This window comes from Meles meles, chromosome 6, assembly GCF_922984935.1.
Source record: "Meles meles chromosome 6, mMelMel3.1 paternal haplotype, whole genome shotgun sequence".
Taxonomy (NCBI): Eukaryota; Metazoa; Chordata; class Mammalia; order Carnivora; family Mustelidae; genus Meles; species Meles meles.
The window spans coordinates 113,996,393-114,023,915 of NC_060071.1; the positions used below are offsets into that span (position 1 = coordinate 113,996,393).

At 38.3% G+C, this 27,523-nt stretch overlaps 1 protein-coding gene across 1 annotated transcript in view; it reads right to left on the bottom strand.

Moving 5' to 3' along the window:
* The window catches only part of KCNH5 (potassium voltage-gated channel subfamily H member 5), a 321,694-nt gene that overhangs the window by 258,952 nt on the left and 35,219 nt on the right, over nucleotides 1-27,523 (bottom strand). Inside the window, exons 3-4 of the mRNA XM_046010148.1 lie at nucleotides 14,277-14,383; nucleotides 9,421-9,549 (exon numbers count right to left, since the gene is read on the bottom strand). Coding sequence (XP_045866104.1) covers nucleotides 9,421-9,549; nucleotides 14,277-14,383 — 236 coding nt within the window. The remainder of the gene's footprint in view (nucleotides 1-9,420; nucleotides 9,550-14,276; nucleotides 14,384-27,523) is intronic.

Sequence of the window (27,523 nt, forward strand, 5' to 3'; positions counted from 1 at the left end):
AATAAGTATAGCAAAACTAACCATACTCCGGTCCTATCTCAATTATCCTTTCTCTAGATATCCTAAAGACTCTAACTTATTCAAGATTCCATTAAGACCATTTGGTAATTTCTATGCTATTGTCCCTAACTAGGTTATCTGTCAAACAATTCCTTAACAAGGAAAACTCCTGATGGTCCCAAGGAATGACTGTAAAGGCAATGATGAAATTTCAGACAATGTGACAAAAGATGAAGGAAGAAATCCTGGGCAGACACCTGTCAAATGTCTTTCAAACTATACTAGGTAAAAGACATCATACTTTAATAACATTCTTCAGGCTAATTCTGACTTCAGTTGAGCTTTGTGTTTCCCCACCAGTTCAGCTCTGTCTGTGGTTATCCAACAAGTAGATTAGAAAATAAGTAAGCTGGGGAGCCTGGGTGGCTCAGTGGGTTAAAGCCTCTGCCTTTCGCTCAGGTCATGATCCCAGGGTCCTGGGATCGAGCCCCGCATCGGGCTCTCTGCTTGGCAGGGAGCCTGCTTCCTCCTCTCTCTCTGCCTGCCTCTCTGCCTACTTGTGATCTCTATCTGTCAAATAAATAAATAAAATCTTTTAAAAAAAAAAAGAAAATAAGTAAGCTGACATCAGTTGATAGAAGGTCCTTAATTCTTCATTAATGGACTTTATACTAGTGACCAGAAGAAAAAAAAAAAATGTTAGGCTTTGGGAATGTAACCCTAAGACTAACCCCGTGTAATGTGCTTAAAAAAAAAACACACAAAAAACAAAACAAACAAACAAACAAACAACCCACCAGATATGCCACTAACTCTCCGAGAACTTAACATCATTTAAAAGACCAATATGCAATCTGTATCACCAATCTAGACTTTTCTTCTGAGCACAGACATATCTAGTATCTAACCAGCCATTAGCCACCTCTTACTAAGATATTCTATAGGCATCTCACACTCAACATGCCCAAAATTGATCTCATCATCTCCCTCCATTTCCAACTCTGCATCTTTCATGTATTCCTGAACTTGGTGAATGCACCCACAATATTTCTGTTGCCCAAATCAGAAACTTGAAATTCACCATCCTCCTTCACTATTATCTCCACATCCACATATCCAGTCATCTCTAAGCCTTACAGACTATAACTTTTTAATAAATCCTCAAGCTGAATTTCCTCTCTCTATCCCTATATGTCAAGGAGCATATCATCTTCCATTTAAGTTAGGAGGCAGCATCTTCAAAGTCTATACTCTCTATCTGCGCTCTGACCATATACTCCCCACGCATCTCTCTACATTGCTGCCAAAGTGCTTTCTAAAGCACACACGTGGTCCATGCCCTTCCCCTATTTCAAACTCTCTAAGAAATCCCTGGAGGCCTTCAGGATAACATTGCATATCCTTGGTATACGGGTCGTTTAGTTTCTGATCCCAAAGATCTGCTCTGCATTCATCTCCTTCTATGTCTTCATAAATACTCTGTATTCCAACCCTATGAAAATCAGTAGCAAATTTAAAAAAGAATAAATTCAAAGCTAAAACTAAATCTGCTAGGAATTCTCTGTACATCCCATGAATTCAGTACTTCCAGGCTTCATGCTCTATATCACTTTCCTGCCTGAAATGCTTCCCCTGACCCCACCTGTCTAGCCAACACTTTACTGGCACCTCCAGACTCAGTTAAAGCATTATCTCCTTCTAGAAGCTTCTTTGATCCACTCATAAGAGAGGTGCCCTCCTCTGTGCTTGCACACCATAAGCTACATACCTCACATGGCACGAGCAACACTAACGCAGCTGTTAACGTGTCATCCATTCTCACTATTGTTCTTCTCTCCGTATTCAGCACATTGATCAGGGCCTGGCCTAAAACAGGCCATTAATTAACAGATTAAGGCTTATTTGTAACTTTAAAAATCAGATCTAAAATAAGCTCCATTTTGTTTTATCATCATTGGGTTTGGTTTGGTTTTACTTTGTTGGGTAAAAGTGGTAAGTAAGAGTGCCTTCAAATGACCGTAACAATGTTGGCAATTGAAATATTTCCTGTGATCATTTCTCTTTCTTACTTCGACTGGGTATTATAACTGCACTGAATATTTCTAGAAACTTACAAGGCAATGTTATACTTATTGAAGCTTCCTTTTTCTAAGACAAGTGATGTTACACATCTTAGTACATCCGAGTGTCAGATTTAGTAAGAAGCCCATTTTTATTCCCAGAGTACAATAAGGTTTATTCAGAAAATACTTTCAAAAAAAATTAAAAGATATTGAAGGAATAAATTCATTGACACACGGAAGAATACAAATCATCAAATGGCATGCGTTCTCTCATTTCCTAGGATCGTGGCTAGGATTCGAACTTTCTTACAGTCCTCAGTTCTAAACAGTTAGCATCTTTTTTCAAGACCCCTAGAGCACCCCTCTCTCCTCACTCTCAGCAGAGTACCTTGTCAAATGCTATTGAATAAAGAGAACCCATAAGAAACATGATCGACAGCCCTCAACTTCCCTCCTGTCCCTCCATCTCTAGACCCACCTCTACAGTACTGATTCTTGCCTGCACCTTTATCATCTCAAAGTATTAGACATTTGCTCTTTTCTGATCGTGCATATGTTCTATTCATGGACATTCAAGTAGTTTCTAGATTTTTCACTATCCCTACCACCACCACCAGTGAATCTCCTTATGCCTATCCCCTTGTGTCCTTGGACACATCTGGAATGGCCTACATTATTAACTAAATTAGTTCAGTTGGTCCGTCATCAACCCCCACTATACAGTCAGACTTTGAAGAAGTTCAGCAGCCATGCTGTCTAGGTCAGAGAAGAAAAGACGCATCAGCAGTTCTAACTTTTCCCAGCGATACATTTACCGATCTCACCTTTACAGAGACCTCACTGGTGTAACTGATTATTCAGCACAGTTCGCTGATGTTACTTAGATGTGGTCGATACGGGGTAATGTGAACAGACAGCTGAATATGAAGAGCCTAATACTTGCTCTATGAGTTGTTCATGGAATTATGAGAACATTTGTTCTCCTAAAAGCTCAGGATGCCAACTCCTTCTTAATAAAACATTAGTTTAGCTCTATTGGGTTGCAATTAACCTCTCTGTCATGCACTGCCTAATCTTAAAAATAAGAGGAAGTCACAGAGGCAGTTAAATCAATCTATTAGACTGCAACACAAGATTCTAATCTATACGAGAAAAGCTTAGGTAAACAATTATACTCTTGGCCAAAGAGACTACATGGCATAATTACTCATTTTTCATCTGCTGTTTCCTCTCTAAAGAAAACCATTGGCTTCCCACAGGGGAAGGTTGCTATTTTTGCTGTTAGCTTCATTCTATAAGAATTTTTTGTCTCAATTATTGGCATGAAGATGACATAACTATTTGGCACAGGATATTTCACACTGTGAGTGTCTTGGCAGTTTTGGAATCTGTTTGAAAATATCTGTACAGGATAAATGGGCAGAGATTTTGGCCCTCTCTTTTAGAACACATATGGATAATCAACAGAATGGATTTCTTGGCTGTCATTTTTCCCCTCTGTATTATCACGAATGATGAATCAGGTACCATTGACTAATTATCTGAGCAAGAGTTCCAAGACTTCAGTACCAGGAACAAAAGATAACAAAAATTCTTTGCCCCCTTAAATTATTATCAGTAAATTTCTTGGTTCAAAGCAGTTCAATTCTGTCAGAATCAGTGTTCTCAACTTGTGCTTAATTGCTGTAGGAAAAAAGGAGAGCAGGGTGTTAGGGTGGCCAAACCACAATAATAAGTCTCCACTGGAAAGGATGAGACAGCATGGTGCAGTAGAGAGAACATGGATTGGCAATCAGTCACACTTTGTATGTCAGGATCTTCAACCGTAAAATGGATATAATGATGCTAATTTTCAGAATTATAGGGAAGAGCAACAAAGAATGTAAAGTTCCTCACATACAGAAACTACTCCATCAAAACTGGATTCCTTCCCTCTCCATGGTTTTTACTACCATCCATCATGGTATAAATCAGAGGTATCACTGACATCACTCAGTGCCATTCTTTTTAAGGGAAAAAAAAATCAATGTAGAATGAAGTTTTGGTACCATAAGATTCATTATGAGGAAGAGGCACACTCAGATTGGTTGGCTGCCATAATGTTATAGCTACTAACCCAGGTGCAATTTAGAAATAAAATTCAGAATTAGCCAGTTTACTCAAGTCTTTTAACCATGTATCTCAGTTTCTTGGTTAAAATACCAAATCAAGTAGGAAATTGATCAGTTCCAACCGTGGCAAATCCTCAAAGGACTTGGGCCCTTCCTCTAATAACCGGCCCCCTTTCACGTTAAGAAGGTCAAATGTAAAGCGCTGAATAGCAGTGGCTGTGGGAGCACTGCTTACTTGTTAATAATCTCAAGGGGAAACCTTTCGATGTTTCAACCATTAAGCATGATATTTGTGTAGATATATTTGCATATGCCCTTCATCAAATTTATTAAATTGTCTTCTAACTCTGAAAAAGGAGGAGGAGGAAGGGGAGGGGTAGAGGAAGGGGGAGAGGGAAGAAAGGGATGGTAAAAATACCCTTGCTCTGGGATTAAAAGTTCTGTTCTAGCCTGCTAATGGATTCACTTGTCTATTCTGTATCTTAAAATATTATTTCCTATGTCCTAGGTAGAACTCAATTACCTAAGCATTTCTTCAAAATTTTGCAAACACCTCGTATCTCCTCCCTTGCAATAGCCTCAGTTCCCTGATCCTTTGCCCTGGTTCTTTTTAATTCACTCACCTTATCAAATCCCAACTCTGGTTAAATCCAACTCTTCATTACCTCTTCATCTATACACTTTTGACTAAACATGGTCGGAGCAAAACACATAATTGTGCTCACAGATGCTAATGGAACTCACGATCACTAGCCCAAGCAGAACTTAGTGCTCAGCAAAGCTCCAAATTCCCTTTTCCCACTCACATCTCCACCCTCTTAGATTCCCATTTCATACCTACTTCTCTCTCATCACGCCTTCAATACTTCTTCACCATCCTTCCTCTCAGGTGATAACCATGTTTATTTTTGTTTGTTTGTTTTAAAATTTTTATTTATTTCTTCAAGAGAGATAGAGAGAGGGGCAGAGGCAGGTTGTGGGACTCGATCCCAGGACCCTGGGATCATGACACGAGATGAAGGCAGATGCTTAACCGACTCAGCCACCCAGGCGCCTGATAACCATGTTTTTTATATTACTTAGAAGATAAGAGCAATCAGAAGAAAACTTCCAATATATATTTACTTATTTGCCTCCACCTCCAACATTAGAATGGGAAGGAACTGTGTATCTCCAGGACCTACAAAGGTGCCTGCACCATTCTGTAGGTCTAATCAGCATTTTTGGTTGAGGAAAAAAAAATCAGTAAAATAGATAAACAAGGGGAACAGCATTTTCCTACAAGACTCATAAGTAGGCTCATGTTAAGTAACTCTGGTACACAAAGTTAAATTAAAAGCAAATCTATCATCTCCCAATTCAATGCTCCAGACCCAAATCATTTTGACACTATGGTGTTACCATGAAATCCCATCTGCTCTTTCTCAAAAGTTCCACGGTCTCCTTAACTCCACCTAAGAATTAGAGAGACACATTTTTTCTGCCAAGATTTCCAAACATACTTTCCTATACTTCTACCTTCATAGAGATAGTAGGACAGAAATATGACTTAATGTCATATTTTATTTCTATTGAATTTTTCATATTAATTTTACAGCTCATATGAATAATAGAAAGCAGCTCATATACAGCATTCATAGTTATATTACACAATACTTTTTCAGCAATCTGTTATATATTGAAAGATGTGGAAAAGTCTCAAAATAAAAGCTTATTTAAAATAAGCTCTTCCTCAGGTGCCTGGGTGGACCAGTTGGTTAAGCGACTGCCTTCGGCTCAGGTCATGATCCTGGAGTCCTGGGATCAAGTCCCACATCAGGTTCCCTGCTCAGCAGGGAGTCTGCTTCTCCCTCTGACCTTCTCCCTCTCGTTCTCTCTCTCTCTCTCTCTCTCTCAAATAAATAAATAAAATCTTAAAATAAAATAAGCTCTTCCTCTACCAATTCCGGCACTGAAAAGAGATAGTCTTCTCTAATGCTTTTCACAATGGGGTCTGATTTTCCCTGCAAATTCTGATCTACATGTCTATCAAGCATATCATTCAAAATGAAATGGTCTGAGTTGTTTGGAGTTTATTCAAAAGCCATTTTTTTTCCCTAAGAACAAGACATGCATTTAAGAGATCTTCCTGATGAAGAACCCTGAGATTCTGATGTAAGGATACAAAGATGGAGGTGTAGGCAGATAAATGGAAGGGCATTAACTTGAGAAATCAAAGTCAACTCAATATTAGCACCTTTTCCCCAATCTCACTATAAAATGCTGCCAACTTTCAGTTTCCATAAATAGACGACATATACTGACACCATCAATGTTCAGCATATCAAAACTGAGAATGTACAGTACTCCCCCTAACTTCAGCAGTGTCAAGAAAACACTTAAAGAGAGAGAAAATAATACTCAAATGTAAACATAAATATAAATATTATTAAAGGGAAAAGACTGTAACATGAAAGCTTTTTATTCAGTATTACTGTCATTCAGTGTGAAAGCAAGAGAAATTCATCTGAAGAATATGTTAGGTCACAAATCATGTAACATTTATGTTTTATTGAAAAACATATTACTTTAAGATAGTCAGCTGTTAACTGTAGGTTTATCATAGATGTTCCTTATGAAGTTGAGATTGCCATTCATACTTTGCTAAGAGTTTTTACCATGAATGGGTGTTGGATTTTGTCAATGCTTGCTCTATGTCAAATGGTATGATGATAAAATCTTTCTTTTTTTAGCCTGTTGAAATGGTAGATTACAGTGTTTAAATTTTTTCATGTTAAACTATCTTTGTATGTATGGAATAGATCCCACTTGGTTGTCATGTGGGTTCAATTTTTGTTGAATATCTTTAAATGAATATTTATGAGAAATTTTGATCTATAATGTTTTTTCTAGCAATGTCTTTCTCTGGTTTTGGTATGAGGTCTCATAGAATGAGTGAGGAGAGAGCTCTCTGCTTCTATTTTTTGGAAAAGGCTGTAGATTTGCCAAAAATGAAAGACAAAAATATCCCCTGATGTTTCTTTATTTTGGAAGTTTATTAATTATTGATTATTTTTAATAGATACAGGATGATTTAGGTTATCTATTTCTCCTAGTGAGAGTTCTGGCAGTTTGTTTTTCAAAGAAATGGTCCATTTCCCCTAAGTTATCAATTCAGTGGCTACAGAGTTGATCAAAATATTTCTCTATAATGCTTTAGTGTCCTTGGGATGAATTGTGATGGTCCTTCTTTAGCTTCTGATATTGTTAATCCGTGCCTTCTCCCTTTGATCTCAGTTAGCCTGGCTACAGGTTTATTAACTTTGATGATCTTTTTAAAGAACCAGCTTTGAGCTGTAATGATTTTCTCTAATGTTTTCCTATTTTCTAGTTCATTGATTTCTCCTCTAAGGTTTCTTATTTCTTGTCTTCAGCTTGCTTTCACTTAAATTGCTCTTCTTTGTCCCCCTAAGGTGGACGCTTAGGTTTTTAAATTTGTATCTTTCTTCTTTTCTCATAAATGCATTTAACGTTACATACATTTTGATCTAACCACTACTTTTGTTATATCCCATATATTTGATTACTTGTATTTTCATTTTCAGTTAGTCAAAATAGTTTCCCAATTTATCTTAAGGCTTCTTCTTTGAACCCTGGGTTATTTAGAAATTGGTTAATTTCTAAATATTTGGAGACTTCTTAGTTCTCTTTCTGTTACTATTTTCTGGTTTAATTCCATTGTGGTCTAACTACAATGCCTTTTAAGATTTCTATTCTTTTAAATTGGTCAGGTGCGTTTTATGGCCAAAATATGATCTATCTAGTGAATGTTCCATATAAGCTTGAGAACACAAATTCTGCTGCTACTGTATGGAGCACCTTGAATTTTAAAACAAACAAGCATTAAACCTAAGTACTATTAGAAGACTATGCTATTTTTTAAAACAGTATTTCAATTCATCCTAAACCTTCTAGACACTGGGTCTATGAGTTAAGGTAGAAGAACAGGTAGAATGAGCCCAAAAGTAAATATTCAATCTTCCAGGAGATGACTTAATGTACACATTTTCAGAAACATTCACAAATTGTTCCATGTTATACTTTAAACAGTTTATACAGTATAAAATTTCCCTCTTACAACTTGATGTTGATCAAAAACTGACCAAAAACTGACCAAGTATAATACATGTGAATTCATACGTAAGGAATAAGCCTATAAAATTTGTCTACAATTACGATTTCAGTTAGAAAAGGTTAAACTTTTGTGCCAGTTTTTTTTAAAGAGGTAAGAAAAGGCAATGCCAAATGCAAAGAGGAAGATTTCATTTTTAGTCTCCTGAGATTATTAAAAACATGTCATAAAAATTTCTAAAAGTATTTGAAATTCTTCATTTATCAGATACCAGTTTTTAATTTAAACACAATTGGAGAGAATAAAATGAGAGTTGGTTACATAGAAAAGGCGATAAAAGCATGTGCCAATGACTACTGCTTCCTCTAACTCTCCTGCTGAATATTAAAGTCAGTAAGACTGCATTCCGGATGTTGGCATTTTGCCAGCCACTCTCTTGATAAGAAAATTATTCTTCACATACTATAACAGCATCTACCCAAGAGAAAATACGACAGCTGAATAAGTAAAGGGTGAAAAGTAATCTGAAAAAAGTCAAGTCATCAATCTTTAATCAACTCAACAAAATTCAATCAACGGATCAATTGTGCTATTAAAAGGACTTCACCCAAACCCCTCACAGGTTGTTATATTTTGTGTTCCCAAAGCTCATCCTGGTAGAAGTTGTCGAAACTCCCATTTATTGCCATGCTATTTCCATTCAAATGATATGACTGAATAAAACTAATTCTGGATAATTACTGGCATGAATATAAAGCAAAAGAAGTACCACACAGTAAAATTTTGTTTTCCAGTTCAACCTATGCTTTTTTATGTATTTTTAAATAATAATATATTTAATAGACAACCTAATTCTTAAGTGCGGCCATTCGTCTGAAAATTACCTTTTGTTGGGGCTCCTGGGTGGCTCAATTAAAGCAACCAACTCTTGATTTTAGCTCAGGTCATGATGTCAGGGTCATGAGATCAAGTCCCACATCAGCTCCACTGTGGGCATGGAGACTGCTTAGGATTCTCTCTCTCTCCCTCTCTCTCTCTCTGCCTCTCCCCTACTCTCTCTCAGAAAGAAAGAAAGAAGAAGAGAAAAGAGCAAAGGAAAGGAAAGGAAAGTTAAGTTAAAGAAAAAGCAAATTACCTTTTGTTGAATCATCCTCTATTGGTTGTTTGAACAACGTAATATCCTTAAAAGTACATAAGAACAAGACCACCTTTTCATGTTCATTTCTTATTGGTGCAATTTGCATATAAAACCAAACAGGGGTTCCTGTAAGAGACAGAAAGGACAATAGAGTGTGACACAGCCACAGCAATGATTTGGTCTCCTGCCTCCCCTCTTTCTTTAGCGGCCAACTGCTATGCCAGGAACACGCATCAAAACAACAGTATTTTAACTGTTTTCAGAATTAAAAAAAAAAAAAAACAGAAAATCTTAACTTTGTGTCAATTACTAGTTGCTCAAATACTACTAAATATATTTCAACCCAAAATATCAAAACGTGAAAGTAAAGCTGAGAGTGACATTTTCACCATGCAGGAGCACAAGGGCAGGGTCACAACTTAAGTAACACCAGCATGACCTTTAGGTCTGTGCCCCTACACTTCCGCAGCTCTTTCCAACTTCCTTTTCGTAGTTTCATCATGTGTGACCACTCCTACATGCTGCTCTCTTCCGGTCCCTTTGAGGCGTGTTTCCGACTGACTTCAACAGCAACCCCTGATGCTCTGATAAGCATTCGTCTTGGAGGAGCCTTTGAAGTGCTATTCCTACCTCAAGGCTCTCTCGTCAGAGTTCTAAGATGGTTCTATGCCTTTGACAGCACCCCCACATCAGGGAGAGAAGATGTCAGGAACACTTGGTGTCCGCTGTACACAGAGCTCTACCTGAAACTTTTAAGGCAACCTTAAAGGGGGGGAAACAGACGTGCCCCTAGCCCTTGAGATCTAAGGTGTCTTCATGAGCCGCCACTTCCTATCTCCTTCACTCAAACAACAAGGCTTGACTCTGTTGCCATGTTCTTTTTTTTTTTTTTTGCCTTTCTTCAAATAGTCTTCATTTTTTAATAATATATCAGTTGCATATAACACCCAATGCTCATCAAATCACGTGCCCTCCTTAATAGCCATTACCCAATTACTCCTCTCCCTGCCCACTTCCCCTCCAGCAACCCCCAGTTTGCTTCCCATAGTCAAGAGTCCCTCATGGTCTTTCTCCCTGTCTGATGACCTCCCATTCAGTTTTCCCCCCCTTCCCCTATGATCCTCTGCACTGTCACTATGTTCTTTAAACAATGGTTCCTGCAGACTCCAGAAAACAGAGAGTTCAGAGCACTTAAGGCTTTGGATTTGGACAAACCAGGAATTGGCATTATTTCAAACAATAAATATTTAAAGACACAAGAAATGCCTTCAAAGGAGTAATTATCCATTAAACGATAAAACACCAAAGGAATGTTCCATCAGAATCAAGAAGACACATTTTCCATTATATTCTTTCCAAGCCATAGCGCAGTAAAGCCTCTCCAAATTTTCTATCTTAAAGACAAAGGCTTTTGTTAGGTTTGGGATTTTAGGGGGTGAAATATGCAACTATTAACAGTTTCTACGGGAGAGTTGATAGCCTGTTAGCAGTGCAACGAAAACCAAATTAGAAAAACCTTCATTAAAAAAAAAAAGAAAAACCTTCATACCTTTGGCCAAAAAAAAAAATCACAAAGTAATGTCACCACAGTGGGGAACCTAGACAAGAAGAGATGGCTTAAGTACAGGTTCAAGAAGTCAGAGAATTAGAAAGAGGAAGTGTTTATAGAATACTCAGTTCTGACAACCAGATCCTTTGCAACCCTGGGGCCTGTGAAAACATGGCCCTTTCCAAAATGATCACTGGGTAAGCCAGCAATCTCATAAAACCATCACACTACCTCCCAGAGAGGACTGTTCTTTGTTCTTCTACACAGTGTACCCAAGAACTGTGAGGGATATACGCGGGTCTACAAATTACCAGGCACACACGCTAGCAGATACATGGCCTATGGCTATTCCAACACAGTGAGCTTGAGGCAGCCCGGTCATAAACAGAGAAAAGGGCATTAAAAAGTCATTTTACAAGGTCTGTTAAAAAACTGAAAAGAGAGGATGTTACATTTTGCACCTTCTATGAAAAGAGCAACTTTTCAAATTTTAGCATAGAGTCGGGGCTGTTTTTTTAAAACTGCTTTCAGATGTCAAGGCAGATCTTTTTCAAGTAGACTTACAGGGTCAGATTCCCCAAGTAGGCAGAGTATTTGCTGAGTGGCTGGTAAAGTAGCCATATTCTGGTTTGGGGGTTCCAGGGAGCGGAAGGTCTTGACAGGATTAGGCAGAGAGGCCAGTTGCAGGTGAAAACTCAGGGCAGTGCCTCAGCATTGATTAACTGGGTGGCCCTGGCTATCACAGATGTGCCTTTGTGTAGGCAGAAAGACCCACATAAATCATCAGCCCAGAGCTACTGCTTCCTTCTCAACAGAAGAAATAGTTCCCTGCTAATCAGAGCAATGCACCTTAAAAATAGAGCCTACAGACTGAAATGTCAGTGATGGCACATGTTAAATCAGATATCTCAATCCCTCCATTTGCAAAATGCTGTTTAACCTAATTACTTAATGAAGTGTTAGGAAGACTTAGCATTCAGGAATTCCCAAAACATGTACCTATAGACATGTGAATTTTTCTAACATTTTTAAAAAGTTACAAGAACATACTTTTCTTAGTTGATATTCAAGAACCTTTGGGTAACAATTTACAAGATTTTTTAAAGCTCTTTTAAGTGTAGTAGAACTCCACTAAAATACATAAATGGTATCTATCCTTCATATTAATGGAAAAAACTCAATGCAAATAAGAGAATTTCAAAACATTAAAAGAAAGCAAAATACTACCTTGGAAGGAAACTTCTGGAAATGTAAAATTCAAGTTCTTGTTAACATGATTTAAAGGATGTAAGGAAAACAATCTCCACAAAGGTTTTTTTTTAAGGTTTTATTTATTTATTTGACAGAGGGAGCAAGATAGAGAACACACAAGCAGAGGGAGTGGCAGGCAGAGGGAGAGACAGAAGCAGGCTCCTTGCTGAGCAGGGAGCCCATGTGGACACTGGGATCATGACCTGAGCGGAAGGCAGTCACTTAACTAAGTGAGCCACCCAGTGCCCCCCAACAAAGGTATTTTAAAGAAACTCAGAAACTATGAATTTGGTTCTCATGCTTTAAAATCAAGCAAAGATTTGTTTATTCTCCCTAGCGTCAAAGTGAAATGACTTTAGTAATAAGGAATATCCTTAAATTATTTGCTAAACTTGGAGCACATATCTAAGTCATTCAAAGGAGAACAACTTATATGAAAAGGATATAGGGTTTTGACATATGACTCTAACACAGATTTATCCAAATGTATCCATATGTATCCACCATGTACCTGGTGAAAAAGACCCAGAGGACACCTCAAGCTTGACTTTTCTCTGATAGAGGCCAGAGCAGATAATTCAGAATGGATTGTGCTCTAGGTGACAAGCCAAAAGACATTTGGCTGTGAATAAAGAGAAATACCTCCTCGGCCTTTATTGTAACATGAAAGATGAAATGGTAAGATATTTCATAGGTAATACCATTAGAGACCACCATTCCCATTACCAAGTACACTAATTTTAAAGCAATGCCTGTGGTTATGATTATCTCTTTGATGGTCTATTAATAAAAAGAGAAATCTAAGTTCAAGTCTAAATATTTTATAGTGAATAAATGTTTGACTAAGATGGAGAGGATGAATTATGCTGTTAAAAAAAAAAAAAATCCAGCCACCTCTGAACATGGAGAAATGCTTCCTAAACTGGGAGCTAAATGAACATGGAGCTAAAATGCTTCCCAAACTGGGGAAGAATTTAGGAACTATCCAGGTCCACTGAGGATAGTAATTGGCTTTGGGATGCGTGGGTGGCACAGTCAGTTGAGTGTCTGACTCTTGATTCAGCTCAGGTCATGATCTCAGGGTCATGAGACTGAGCCCCACATTGGGTTCCATGCTTGGTGGGGAGTCTGCTTGATATTCCTCTCCCTCTGCCCCTTCCACACACTCTCTCTCCCTTTCCTTTTCTCTGTCTCTCAAATAAATAAATAAATCTTTAAAAAATGATAATTTGCTTTGCTGTCATTTATCATTAACATGAAATAAATTGACCCATCTTGTGAAGTGACTGTTCATTAAAAAAAAAAGTCAACTTGGGAAAAAGAAACAAAAGTCAGTGACCCAACTAGCCAAAGAAAACAAATCAGAAAGGAAACTTTGTTGAGGAGTATATTAGTTGTTTTTTGTTTGGCTCGTTTTTTTCCTCCAAATTCTAAAGGACATTCTATATCATGAGATCTTATGTGATATATAATGGACAATTAATCATTCACAAATTCCATCCTAGAGAACAGTTCATTATAACCAATACAAATTTACCAGAGGCGAATGGCCTATTCTAAAAGTAGGAACAACTTCTGTTAGCCTTACACACAAAAGAGTCAGTCTAGGAAAAGGCCATATTCATAAAGACGTCAAGTCAATAACACACATCAGCCATGAACATGTAGAAAGGGAATCACACATACTCAGTGATACCAATCACCTTTTCCATTAACCACAAGAAAGGAATTAATTCCTCTATCATTTGTAGTTGCTGTAATGTAACTATAGCATCTTTACCATGATCATTAACTATAGAACATTTTGCTACCCCCCCCACACACACACACCACATTTAAAATGCATCATATTTTCCTGGCATTCCTCAAAAGGTTGCTTTTCAAAAGGTAGAATCATTTATTAGTTCTGCTATCTAATTTTATCAGCACCCCCTGCCTTTGCCAAGAAAAGGACAAAGTTTGATATTCTCTCTGCACTATAGCTCAACCGCCACTGACCAAGACATAACATTTATCAAAGTTGACCCTTCTTATTGGTAATTTAGATACGTACTGTTTTTCTTGTACAGAAGAACTTCAAAGCAGTTTGACTCGTAGTTGTCAAAAGTCTGTCTGACTTTCTCAATGGTCTTCTTGTCAGTCAATTCTCCATACATAAAACTGGGAAAAAACACACAATCCACTTCAGTTCTGTGTTGCTTTTCAAATGCTACATAAAATCACATAGTTGTCTCTTTTGATTGAGTATTCAAATATAGTTACAAAATTAAATGCTGCTCCCAAGAAATAAACTAAATTAATGAAACAATGTTTTAATCGTGATTGTTAAACTTCTTGCTAGAAGCTAGGTTTAGAAGTTATTTCAAATATATATATATATATATATATGGAGAGAGAGAGAGAATCATCAACCTACATAGTTCCCTATAGCATGATTTTCAGTAACTATGGTTTAGTTAAATAACACCAGTTTCCCAACAGCACAGTTCAAATTTCAGTTATCACAGAATATTGACTGTAAGTAACTGCATAAAGTATAAACTTTGCTGTTGGCTCCTGAGCTTACAAATCACTAGTAAATAACAGACAACACCATCAGTAACCAATCACATCACTTCTTTCAAAGCCCCTCAGTCTTGGTCACTGCGCCTCTGTTATTCAGTTCATGCACAGACCCAAAGCATGGAGTTATGTTGCCTCCTTGGCTCTCAGCAATAAACCCAGGTGACATTTTACAAAAATGGATAATCGAAAGCAGGCACTCGCCATCAAAGATTAAAGTCTAGCAAAGAAATGAAAAATGATAATGCTGAAAGGGACATTCAAATTGAACATAAACGAAGGTATAGATGAAACACAAGACTGTGGCAATGTTGACACTTGAGAGACTCTAGATGTGAAGCCAGAGGAACTTAGGGAGTGTGAACTTATCAGCATAAATCAGGAAAGCAATTGTGACAAAGAGGATCAAGTTTTCCCAGAGGAAGTGAAGCCAGTAAAAACACTTCACATTAAAAGAAGCACAGGAGATAGTTCACAATAGCGAGAGTACAGGAATAAAATAGTTGTGGTTGATGCAGACTGATGAAGGAGTACGAGCATTTAAGAGGGAAAAAAAGTTCTCTTCATGTCATGCTATATTATGAGAAGGCAGTATGATTCAAATGACTCATGATAGTTTTTTACAAAGAGATGAAATGCTTTAATTCTCAATGTTTCTTGAGTTCTAAATCACAGTGTGCTAAATATGAGTTTTACCATTATTTGCATTTCCTGCATTTATATCCAACAGGAAGAGAGTTTTTAATGTTTTGACAGACATTGGTAAAGGTCACAGAATCGTCACAAATTTTTCCACTGAGTTTTAAGATTGAATTGCACGGTTTCAACTTGCATGGTCTTTTTTATCTTCCCACACTCAAGGATATGTGAAGAGTCCATGTTACACATATAATACATCAACTTTCTCATCAGTTACGAGTATTTTCTCAAGACAGGTGCAGGTATGGCTAACAGTAGAATAACGGTGAGAAATTGAAGAAGATATATACTGTTGCCATGGGTGAGGGAACATACAAAATATAGGTTAAAGAATGAGATTCTACATGCCCCCCAAAATATCCCAATGTTTAAAATTACCTGTTTTTCTAAGAGAACCTCCACAAAAGTCTGGTTATCTACAAAACAGAACTAAGTCGACGCCTCTAAAACTCCACTCATGAAGCTTCCATGATTACCAGTTGTGCCTCTGGTTTTAGATACATAGTTCTACTAGTTAGCATAACTATCCACCAGAAAAGAAAATGCAGCATCTGCCAGATACCTTGACTAAGTTTCTGAAGGTTCAAGTCTATCTTTGTTACTGCTTTTCTTCCAGTTTCAATGAGTTCGCATATTGGCCAGAGGCTAATCCAAATGAGGTAGGGCCTAAAGCTTATACAATCTTAGGGACCCTCTTGAAAGAAAATAATATAAAATTATAAAACAAAATTAGGTACAGAGCTTTGGAAGACCCCCACTCAAGGGAGGGCCCCTGAAGGTTAAGATTCATTATCCTCATGGGAAATCCCCCCTGAATATATCAATTTAGAAAATTTACAACAGGAAAAGCATGGTTGAATAGCAACCCCCCCCCAAAACAACTAGAGGATTAAACAGTAATACCATATCACAAGGAGAAATTACAGAGTCATGGCCCATCTTACAATAACTCCAACCTATGCAACTAGAATTCTAGAAACTTAGAAAGAAAAGAAAATAGATAAAGCTTACCAAAGGCTGCCCAATCTACATCTGCATTGTCAATTACAGTATTTATATCTTTTATTAAAAAAGAAAACTTTTGGGGCCCCTGGGTAGCTCAGTGGGTTAAAGCCTCTGCCTTCGGCTCAGGTCATGATCTCAGGATCCTGGGATCAAGCCCCACATTGGGCTCTCTGCTTGCTGGGGAGCCCGCTTCCCCCTATCTCTCTGCCTGCCTCTCTGAATACTTGTGATCTCTGTCTGTCAAATAAATAAAAATCTAAAAAAAAAAAAAAGAAAGAAAAAGAAAACTTTCATTGTCATTATAACAGTAAAATAAGCGAGAGAATCTCGCTTAAAATCTCGCAAAAAATGACAGATTCTAACTCCATAATCTCAGAGCCAGACTCAAGAAGAAGCCTCTGGTCCTACCCATGAGAGACCACTGAAAAACCCTTACTTCTGCCAAAGCCTGAATTCCAGCTCATGACAGTTTCATGAAAATCTCTTGAAGGCATCACACTGAAACTAGAATTACTCAGTTAAAGGCACCCTCCTTGCCTTCCAAAAAATAAGACACTATTTTAATACTGTTGGTATTTTTTACAGATAGGTGACTTTTTAATCAAACAGGTTTTTTGGGGGTTTTTTTATTTTTTTAAGATTTTATTTATTTATTTGACAGAGAGAGAGATCACAAGCAGGCAGAGAGGCAGGCAGAGAGAGAGGAGGAAGCAGGCTCCCTGTGGAGCAGAGAGCCCGACGTGGGGCTCGATCCCAGGACCCTGAGATCATGACCCGAGCCGAAGGCAGCGGCTTAATCCACTGAGCCACCCAGGCGCCCCACAAACAGTTTTTTTTTAATGACTGTTATTTTTAATCTAAAGTCTTGTTAGTAGAAAGAAAACATGAAGAATCAGAAAAAAAAAAGTTAAGATAACTAAATGTTTCGGTCTTCAATGGAAAGAAAAGAAAAACCATTTTACCCCTATTAGTAAATGTCAGAGCTCTATGGTTCAATAAACTAAAATACAATGTCCACAATTGGCCAACAGGAAAACATTTAAAAAAAGAAAGCATCTATAAAATAAGCAATTAAGATAAAAAAATTCTTGAAAAATTAACTCTAATAGGATTTAAAAATAACTTACAACATAAATTTAAAAAACTGTCTTGGAAATTGATATAATACCACCTAATAAAAAATACAACACAAGTCTGATTCAGTGAAAATTCTAAAGAGAAGAGGAAAACAAGAACTTTTCAAATAAACTCTAAATATTTTATAATATATTCTTCTCTAATTTAGCTCTCTAACTGGTAAAATTACCTATAGAAGCACTTAAAGAAAAAAAATATATACATTATTACAATCTGAATACTTCCTTAAAAATTAGTCTTTTGTTTTCTTACATGTTTCACTTATATTTTGCATTTTAAGTATTAAACCAAATATATGTGACAGAACACATATGTGAAATGGTAAAATGCAGCAATTAACTAATAAAAAATATTTCAAAGTGAACTGTAAAAGATGTTCGAAATGTATTATCCATCTTTCCAATGAAAGTATTTCCATCTGAAGTTGTTCAAGCCATACTAAGTCAATGCTCCCACATAGTTTATGAGAATGACACATTTGTTTATTTGCTCAGTTATTTTACACATAAATGGTGAGTGTCTTTATCAAGGTTTCCAGCAGCCTGACTCCAGATGGCTGAAGCTCAAAGCAGTCTTTGAATGGTTAATGGAATTTGAAAGATACCAAGATTTAGAAATGGTAACCATCAGGCTTTAGAAACTATATACCTATATAATAATTTTGCATATTTTTTATGTATACCCTCCAGGAATACATAATGGGAATATAAAAAAATTTTCAGAACTTCAAATTGCTCTTTTAGAATGCCAAGCTCTTCTTAGAGTAATTAAAAATGACTTCTATAGCTGCACTGTTATCTTATTGGAAAGGAAAATAAAATTAAATGCTCAGAAGCTATCTATCCCCGCTATAATACTGAGTGGTCATGATATAACAGAAGACCACCGGACCACTTACAAACTGCATAATTCATGGGCAAGACATATAATTGCTTTGACCTTCAGTTTCCTCATCCGTAAAATGATGATAATGCTCATATACCTCAGAGGGTGAGGGTTTTAAAAAGATAATGTACATGAAGTCACAAATTATAATGTGCTGTACAATGGCTGAATTATGACTGGAATGCTATGACTGGAATTATGACTGGCTGGGGTTAGAAGAAAGCCCCTCCAGCCCACTACTCTCTAGCTCCTCTACAATTCTAGAACAGGGTTTGGGCCAAGTTTGCTAATGGGCAGTGTCACTGTTTCTCAAAGGGATATGTACATCATTTTGGGCATCCTTTTTTTTTTTTTTTTTAAGATTTTATTTATTTGAGAGAGAGAGAGAGAGCACACATGAGTGGGATTAGGGTGAGAGGGAAAGGGAGAGAGAGAACCAGACTCCATGCTAAGCAGGAAGCCCAACATGGTGCTCGATCCCAGGACCCTGAGATCACCTGAGCAGAAGGCAGGTGCTTAACCAACTGAGCCACCAGGCACCCCTGTGTGTCTTCTTTCTTTATGAGCCCATGAGGTTGAGGCATAAATCCACTCACAGCCTGCTCCTGAATATTCTGGCCAGTTTTCTCAACACATAACTGGTGGTCCGGGAGTGAGGGACCACCATAGGAATGGCCTATGCTAAATCCAGCTTGCCTAAGCACTGGGCAGTATACCTTTCATGTATTTTCTACCCTAGCAAATTTCTAAGGACAGGTGGCCTTGGTTTACAGCAGGATTTACTTATTCTTGGATCCCTTGTTCTGCCAACAAAATCTCACAAACAAGCCTCATTATGATACCTACCAGCAAGGATGGCTATAAATGTTGACAGATTTCCAAGGGAGAAAGGAACCTTACAAACAAACAAAAAAATACAACCTATTCATGCATTCTGCCAATCTATCTTAATCTGCTAATAGTCAACAAAGCTCTTGGACTCAAACACCATATTCAGCCACCACAAAAGGATATTATCTATAAGCTGTAATTCACAGGCTAGCAAATGCTTCATCACAGAAACCACACAGATTGGCTTAATGCAGTTGGTAAATGTGGTCTCTCACTCAGTCAGCCACAAGAACAAAATTAGAAGGGGGAGGGGGGGAGAGGGGATGGGTGAGCCTGGTGATGGGTATTGAGGAGGGCACAGATTGCATGGAGCACTGGGGGTTATACGCAAACAATTAATCATGGAACATTACCTAACTAACATAACACAATGAAAAAAAGGTTAATGGGAGAAGGGGCTCAATTATATAGAGCCAAAGGGTCAAAAAGTAAAAAGCCTGGGAGAGGTGGAGTAAGAAGGAAAATTTACAAACAAATAACACAGCTTTCAAAATCTGTAAGAGGTAATTTTGGAATAAAACAAAGCATTACTTTATACATTGAATCGTAACCAGAAGGTTTCACAGCCCATTAATTTATACGAGCTTATAAGGATTTAGATAGAGTCATAAAAGGTAGATCCATGGCATGTAATTAACAGAAACTAGGGAGAGCACTGGACATCTCTAGCCTTTGGAGTGTGACATCACTGAGGCACCTCTGCTCTCAACACTTTCCCTCCGTGCCACTGTGTGAGGCAGAGCCCTCAGCCAAAAGGAGCCAAACTGACTGACCTCCATCATGTGTAATGTGTTCTCACTGGCTGAGATGACCCTGTGTTAATAAAACCACTTGTGAAAGACATCCAGTGTAGTGCCTCGTAATTGCTTCATTGTCTCATTTGATGGCTTGGATAAAGGATTATTAATGAGCCTCCCAGAGGAGGGGAAAGATGTATTTGAAAGCACCTATATACTCCAATCCTCCCTACCTGTATTGTTACTCTTCTCATCCTTCTAAAAACAAACAAACAAAAGAAAACAAAAAATTGAAGGGGCTCTTAAAAATCTCAGGTCAATCAAAGAAAGGTAAAATACTCAAGGGGTTTCTACCTGACCTATGATAGCATGTATCCATGTCTTGAGATAAGATCAGAAGCTTTTAAATACCTCCCCACCTTGGGGCGCCTGGGTGGCTCAGAGGGTTAAAGCCTCTGCCTTCGGCTCGGGTCATGATCCCAGTGTCCTGGGATAGAGCCCCGCATCAGGCTCTCTTCTTGGTGGGAAGTCTGCTTCCTCCTCTCTCTCTCTCTGCCTGCCTCTCTGCCTACTTGTGATCTCTCTCTGTCGAATAAATAAACAAAATCTTTAAAAAAAATGAAAATAAATAAATAAATAAATACCCTCCCCCAAAACCTACAATCTCTTTTAAATATGTAATACATTTTGTGTCCTTCAATAAATAACAAAACAGTCCAAAGCCCTGGAAACACAATTACTAGACAGTAAAATGGGCTAGATTTGAAATTCCTACCAATCCTGAAGTGTCATTAGACTGTTTTTCTGAATTTTCAGCCAAAACAAAAATGAGATGGTACCTAGCACACATCACATTTTTAAAAATAGAACTGTAGGGTCACCTGGGTGGCTCAGTTGGTTAAGCACCCTACTCTTGATTTCAGCTCAGGTCATGATCTGAGGGTGCCAGGATGGAGCCCCCAAGTCAGGTCCATGCTCAGCATGGAGAATGCTTGTCCATCCCCTTCTGCAACTCACCCAGCTCCCTCCCTCTCTCAAATAAACACATAAATTAAAAAAAAAAAAATTAAGTATATACTATTGTGTACTATTATGAAGTACAAGGATGTAGGAAACTAGTGACACTCCCTCATGGCTGCTGAAAGTGGAAACAGAAAGGTACTCTGGACAGAAATTTGGTAGCAGTTAATCTACACATTCTGCCTGTATTCTACTATCCAGCAATCCTATTTCTGGCTACAGGGACAGGTGATTTTTCATAGGGGGCTGCAAGAAGATGTGCATAAGGCTATTTGTTGAATGTAGCGAAGTGTCAGAAGTTGGAGTTCACGGCTACTAGAATGGATAATAAAATAGAAGGCTGGGAAGACAACGTGAGCACTCCACAACATCAGACATGATGAAATAAGTATTATATGGCAATGAAAAAACAGTTCAAAAACATAATAATGTTGACTGAAAACAGTAAGAAACTATCGATCTTACTGCATGGTATGAAATATGTAGATTTTAAAAACACAAAGTAACAGCATTTCAAAAATACACGTATTTAATCAATGGAAGATGGATTAGAAAGACACACAATAAACGCATTATAAGGAATAACTATGGAAAAGGAAGGGGAATGGACCGAAGGGGAAAAGAAATAAAAGGCAAGAAAAGGAAATAAAATAAAATGGAGACTCTGCCCAGAGGCATCATAATGTTAGTGGGACAAACTGAGGGTATGTTTAGTTTCATTTCATGCACCTGGTCTAATGGGAGACCAACAGGGAAGGGCCAAGGAGGAACAAGGAAATGGAAGAACTAAATATTAACCTCTTGAGATTTGTGAAATCCCAAATTAATTTTTTTCATTTTCCCAAACAACTCATATTTGAGTATTTTAAAAGTAGAACATTAATTTTTATCAGTCACTACTTTGACCCATCTATTGCAAGTTGTATAAAAAGATGATTTTTTTTTCCACATATAAAATGCCATACTGTTTCTTCACAGACTGATGCTCATGGCTTTATAGTTCCTTATTCTGTTGTTTGCTTAAAACGTCTCATTATTAAGATCAGTAAAATTCGGGTGCCTGGGTGGCTCAGTCGTTAAGCATCTGCCTTTGGCTCAGGTCACGATCCCAAGTCCTGGAATCGAGACCCACATCCGGCTCCCTGCTCAGCGAGGAGCCTGCTTCTCCCTCTCCCACTCCCCTGCTTGTGTTCCCTCTCTCTGTGTGTCTGTCTCTGTCATGTAAATAAATAAAATCTTAAAAAACAATCAGTAAAAGTCTTTGAATTATTTACAAGGCTATCCTCAGTGTCAAACTAGTTATCTCCAACCAGAACTGCAGCGATTCCAAACATTATAATAACTCTAAGCTTTAACAATGTATTTCTGTATGTATATAAATTTTTTTCTTTCCTTTTCTTTTTTCCTTGTGCATGATATTCAAAGGTTTTTATAGATTTATACAGGAACTAGAAAAAAATCTATATGTAAAAAAAATCAGAATCAGAATGTAGATACTGCTCTGTGAACTATTTTTTTTGTTTGCTTGGGTGATTTTGTTTTTTTTTGTTTTTTTTTGTTTTTTTTTTTTTTTGCTTAAAAAATATGTTGTTAGCTTCTTTCAGTGTCTTATTCTTCCAACATATGATTTAGAAAATTAGGCTTTGCCATAATATGTTTTAGCAAACCTACTACTGGACATTTTGACTATTTCTAGGACTTTATTCTTCTTTAAAAATGCTGCAGTAAACAAAATGGGTAGAGTTTAATTTTTAAAAGGGACAAGGAGGCTGAAAAGGGGAGTGCATCAGAATAAATTATGCCTATAAGAAAACCTGATAAGGTTCTGGGGCACCTGGGTGGCTCAGTTGTTAATCGTCTGCCTTCAGCTCAGGTCATGATCCCAGAGTCCTGGAATCCAGACCAGCGTCACTGAGTAAGGATACTCAGTGGAGAGTCTGCCCCTCTCTCTCTCCCTCTGCTACTCTCTCTCTCTCTGTCTCTCTCGTTCAAATAAATAAATAAAATCTTTAAAAAAAACAAAAGAGAGAAAGAAAGAAAGAAAAGAAGGAAGGAAGGAAGAAAGGATGGAAACCTAATAAGGTTCAACTATCATCTGCTCATGTATCAGATACTTGTCTTCATTGTTCTTTGAAGGCATAAGCTGGTTGCAGTTTTCAGATCAGCAAAACACACTGGGTGTTTTGTGCAATCAAGTAATAATTGTTTACATTAATAGTATCATTTCAGGGGCACCTGTGTGGCTCAGTCAGTTGAACAGCTGATTCTTGGTTCAGGTCATGATTTCAGGGTCCTGGGATCAAGCCACAACACACTTCAGCTCAGTGGGCAATCTGCTGGTAGATTCTCTCCCTCCCCCTGCTCCTCTCCCCAACTTGTGTGTGTGTGCCTGTGCTCTCCCCCATAAATATTTTTTTTAATTTCTTTAAAAAAAGAATAATATCATTTTGAAAATGTCATTTCTAACAATAGTGAAGAAGAACTAGGGGAAGGTTTGCATACTTCTTCCCATGGTGAAAAAGCATAACATAACTCAAAGCTCTCCACTCTCTACCCACCTTAAACACCATAACACTTGGGATGAAATACAATAAACAAAAGCACGTCCTACAGAAGCATGTGAGAACTAGGTTAGGGTTTACTGCAATGCAAGCCAACCTAATTCAACAAATAAAAACACAGAACACTGAGCTGTATCCTTAGTGCATACAAAAGTGAACAAGATGAAATACCTACCTTAAAGACATTTTTTAAAAGATTCTATTTATTCATATGACAGAAACAGACACAGGGAGAGAGGGAACACAAGCAGGGGGCGTGGGAGAGGGAGAAGCAGGCTTCCCGCTGAGCAGGGAACCCGATGCAGGGCTCCATCCCAGGATCATGACCTGAGTAGAAGGCAGATGCTTAATGACTGAGCCACCCCCCCTTAAAGACATTTACAATCTATCGTTGGTGGTGGGATGGGAAAAGCGGATCTTTTAGGGGAGAGAATATGCTAATGAAACATGCAAAAAAATTTTTAATGAACCCTTTTGTAGGACACATTGCACATGCCAATGAAAGGAGACTGGAAGTAGAGGCAGATACACAGAATCAGGAAAAGATGGGGGCGAGGCTTTACATATATCCAGATATGAAGAGCAGTAGGTCTCAAAAATGACTAAAGCAATAGCAATAAAAATCCCAAGGGATAAGGAAAGCTAGTTTAAGGCCAGATGGTGGATTCTAAATAATGAACCACAAGCAAGTCAAAGGAGGAAAATCTTGTCAAGGGCATCAAAAATACCTTTAGGTAGAAGATGGCATCTGAAACAGGCATGGCCTGATGCTGGGATGTCCACAGTCCAAAGAGGAAATGGGTATGGGAGCCTCTACAGTCCCTGGAACTCTCTATAGAGCCTGTTCCATAAGCAGCATCTACCATAAAGCTAACCTTTTCCTAACCTAAAGCCTGCTGAGACATAAGAGAAGAGAGAAGCTCAATACAGACCTTAACCTCCCAAAACTGAGAACACACACCTCAGTGGCAGCGCCAGCCTGGGAGCTAACATTCACCCAATGGAAGAAAAAGGCACAAAGACATCAATGCTACCAAAGGCAGTTTCTCAATAAGGGCGGGCCTCAGTTTTCCATCACTCTTGCTTACCAATTTCAGACCCCACCTCCTACCTTGGGTGATTCTGACTGAACAGGTGATTCCCAGAAGTGAGGTCTGGGAATCTATGTGGTACAAAACCTCTCCAAGTGATTCCTATGTGTAATCAGGTTTAGACTCACTTGTATAGTATGAAATCCCTAGTTTCCATAAAGATGTAGAATATATGTATGTATTTTTTCAGCATAAATCTGTAAAAGACAAATAAATCACTGTATTTCCCTGGGCAAGTCCCTAAGCATAACTCTACCTCAGTTTTCTGCTCTGAAAAAACAAAGGATTTGGAGTAGAAAATAATTTAGATCCCTTATAGTTCCAAAATAACATGATTTTGTGCTTAGTTAAGTGAGAGCTTTGAAGAAAAATTAACTCAAGGGAAAAAAACATCCCATCTGGCCCTACTGAAATATTGTGAAAAAGTTTTCGGATCTAAATTGGTCCCTTTATAGAACTTGCTTTTCTTTTATATGATCTTTTTTCATAATACTCTCTTTAAACTCACAGATATGGCATACTCAAGAAAGAATTGTTATAAATAATGTAAATGCCAGATTCTGTTTTACATACACCAAACAAAATGGCAACGGTACAATGTATCAACATCACAAAGTACATATGATTTACACAGGATGTAAAAACTTCATTTTGACTTTCTTTAAATGTTCCTGAATTATGTCCTACTTGGTTGGGGGCTGTTTACTCAGTTTGAGACAGTTTTAGCAGCTCAAAAGTGCTGATGCCATCCGTGGTTCTCAAATATAGGAGGCTCCTTTGATCACTCGGCACCTAGAATAGTTCATGGTTCATCGCAGATGGTCAAAAAATATTTATGGTATGAATGGATTTTCAAATGGGCAAAAATCTTTTTCTTTGCACAAGTTCCCCCCCAATGGCTCTCAAACTATCTATTCCCATTGACAATTTAGTCTCTTTAATATTCTAATATAATTTTTACTCTACAGTTTTTATATACGAGTTAATAGATTCTGGTACCAAGGCGGGGAGGGTGACAGTAACCACAACCAATAAGCAATTCTTGTGACACTAGCTGGGTGTATCACCAGCTAGACCCCAGGACATGACCTTTACCTCCTACCTGCTTGTGCTCACGGACCTTTCTTCCACACTTTTCCTTAAGCTCTTCTTTGCAGCTTACCTCTTAACTCGGGCAGACAACGAAACCTCCCCTCCAGCGAAAACAGCTGAGTTGACAAGAACTCCAGCCCGCTAGTCCCCACTTTGAGCTTAACCCCTGACTGCGCCTGCGCAGAAGGGCCATGGGGGCGTCCTCTAGAATGACCGACAACTACCTTCACCTCATTACTGTACTAAAATCTCCGCCCCTGGAGGAGCCTCATTTACATAACATATACTGTGGGTATAGGCGTGTTCCTCAAGGCGAATGCACGACTTTATCCCCTCCTTTACATATAACGCTTACCCTGAGTGGCTCAGTGGGTTAAAGCCTCTGCCTCAGCTCAGGTCATGATCCCAGAGTCCTGAGATCGAGCCCCGCACCAGGCTCTCTGCTCAGCGGGGAGCCTGTTTCCTCCTCTCTCTCTGCCTGCCTCTCTATTTGGGATCTCTGTCTGTCAGATAAATAAATAAAATCTTAAAAAAAGAAAAAAAAAAAGAAGAAAGCTACTTTAAAAAAAAAGAAAAAAGAAGCTTCCCTATCTAAATATTCATCTTAACCCTAAATAAAAAGAACCCATCCACTCCAGCTCAAGGGAATCACAGCTTTGGAAGGCATTCCGCATAATGTCCTTATTTGCTGCAAATAAAGTTTTCTTTGTGCCACTACTCCACCTGGTGCAGTTTCTGACTCACCAAAGAATGAGCTTACATTGGTTCGGTCACAGTTGTCGTACAGTTCAACTGAATTCTGACACTGCTTATGGGGAGATAGCATAATTCCAGAGGTCAAGAGTTCTGTCCTACAAGACCACCCGCATCCCCCACTCACCCACTCCAGACACCACTTGAAAACACAAGTTGTTATCTGTACTTCTGACCTAACAATTACAGACCAGAGGTTTTGCTTAATTTGCTAGAGCTGCACACAGAGCTCAAAGAAATATTTTACTTACTAGATCACTGGTTTATTAGAAAAGGATACAACTCAGGCATAGCTAGAGTGAAGAGATGCACAGACAAGGCATGGGGGGAAGCACAGAGTTCCATGCTGCCCCAGGTGCTCCACTCTCCCAGCACCTCCACTCGCTCCCAGCCCAGAAGCTCCCTGAACTCTGTCCTTTGGTGTTTTTATGGAGGCTTCACTACATAGTCGTGATTGATTAAATCCTTGACAACTGCCAATTAATTCAACCTCCAGCCCCCTTCCTTCCCTAGAGGTTGGGAGGTTGAGGGACTGCAGTACAGAACTTTTCGACCCTCCAATCACCTGGATGGTTCCCCTGGCGAGAGCCACCTTACTAAGGTTACTTAAGGGCTTTCCAAAGTCACCATTAACATAATAAAAAGCACATTTATCGTTCTTATCACAGGAAATCCTAAGGGTTTTAAGAGATCTAGCCAGGAGCCATGTCAAAAACCAAATACATATTTCTTATTATTAATAAATCCCAATAATACAGAGAGTATAAGTACAAGAATTTCCCCTTATCTGGGGAGGATCTGTTCTAAGACCCACTCCCCCCAATCCCCCCCTCACGACACCCCCCCCCCCCCGTGGATGTCTGAAAT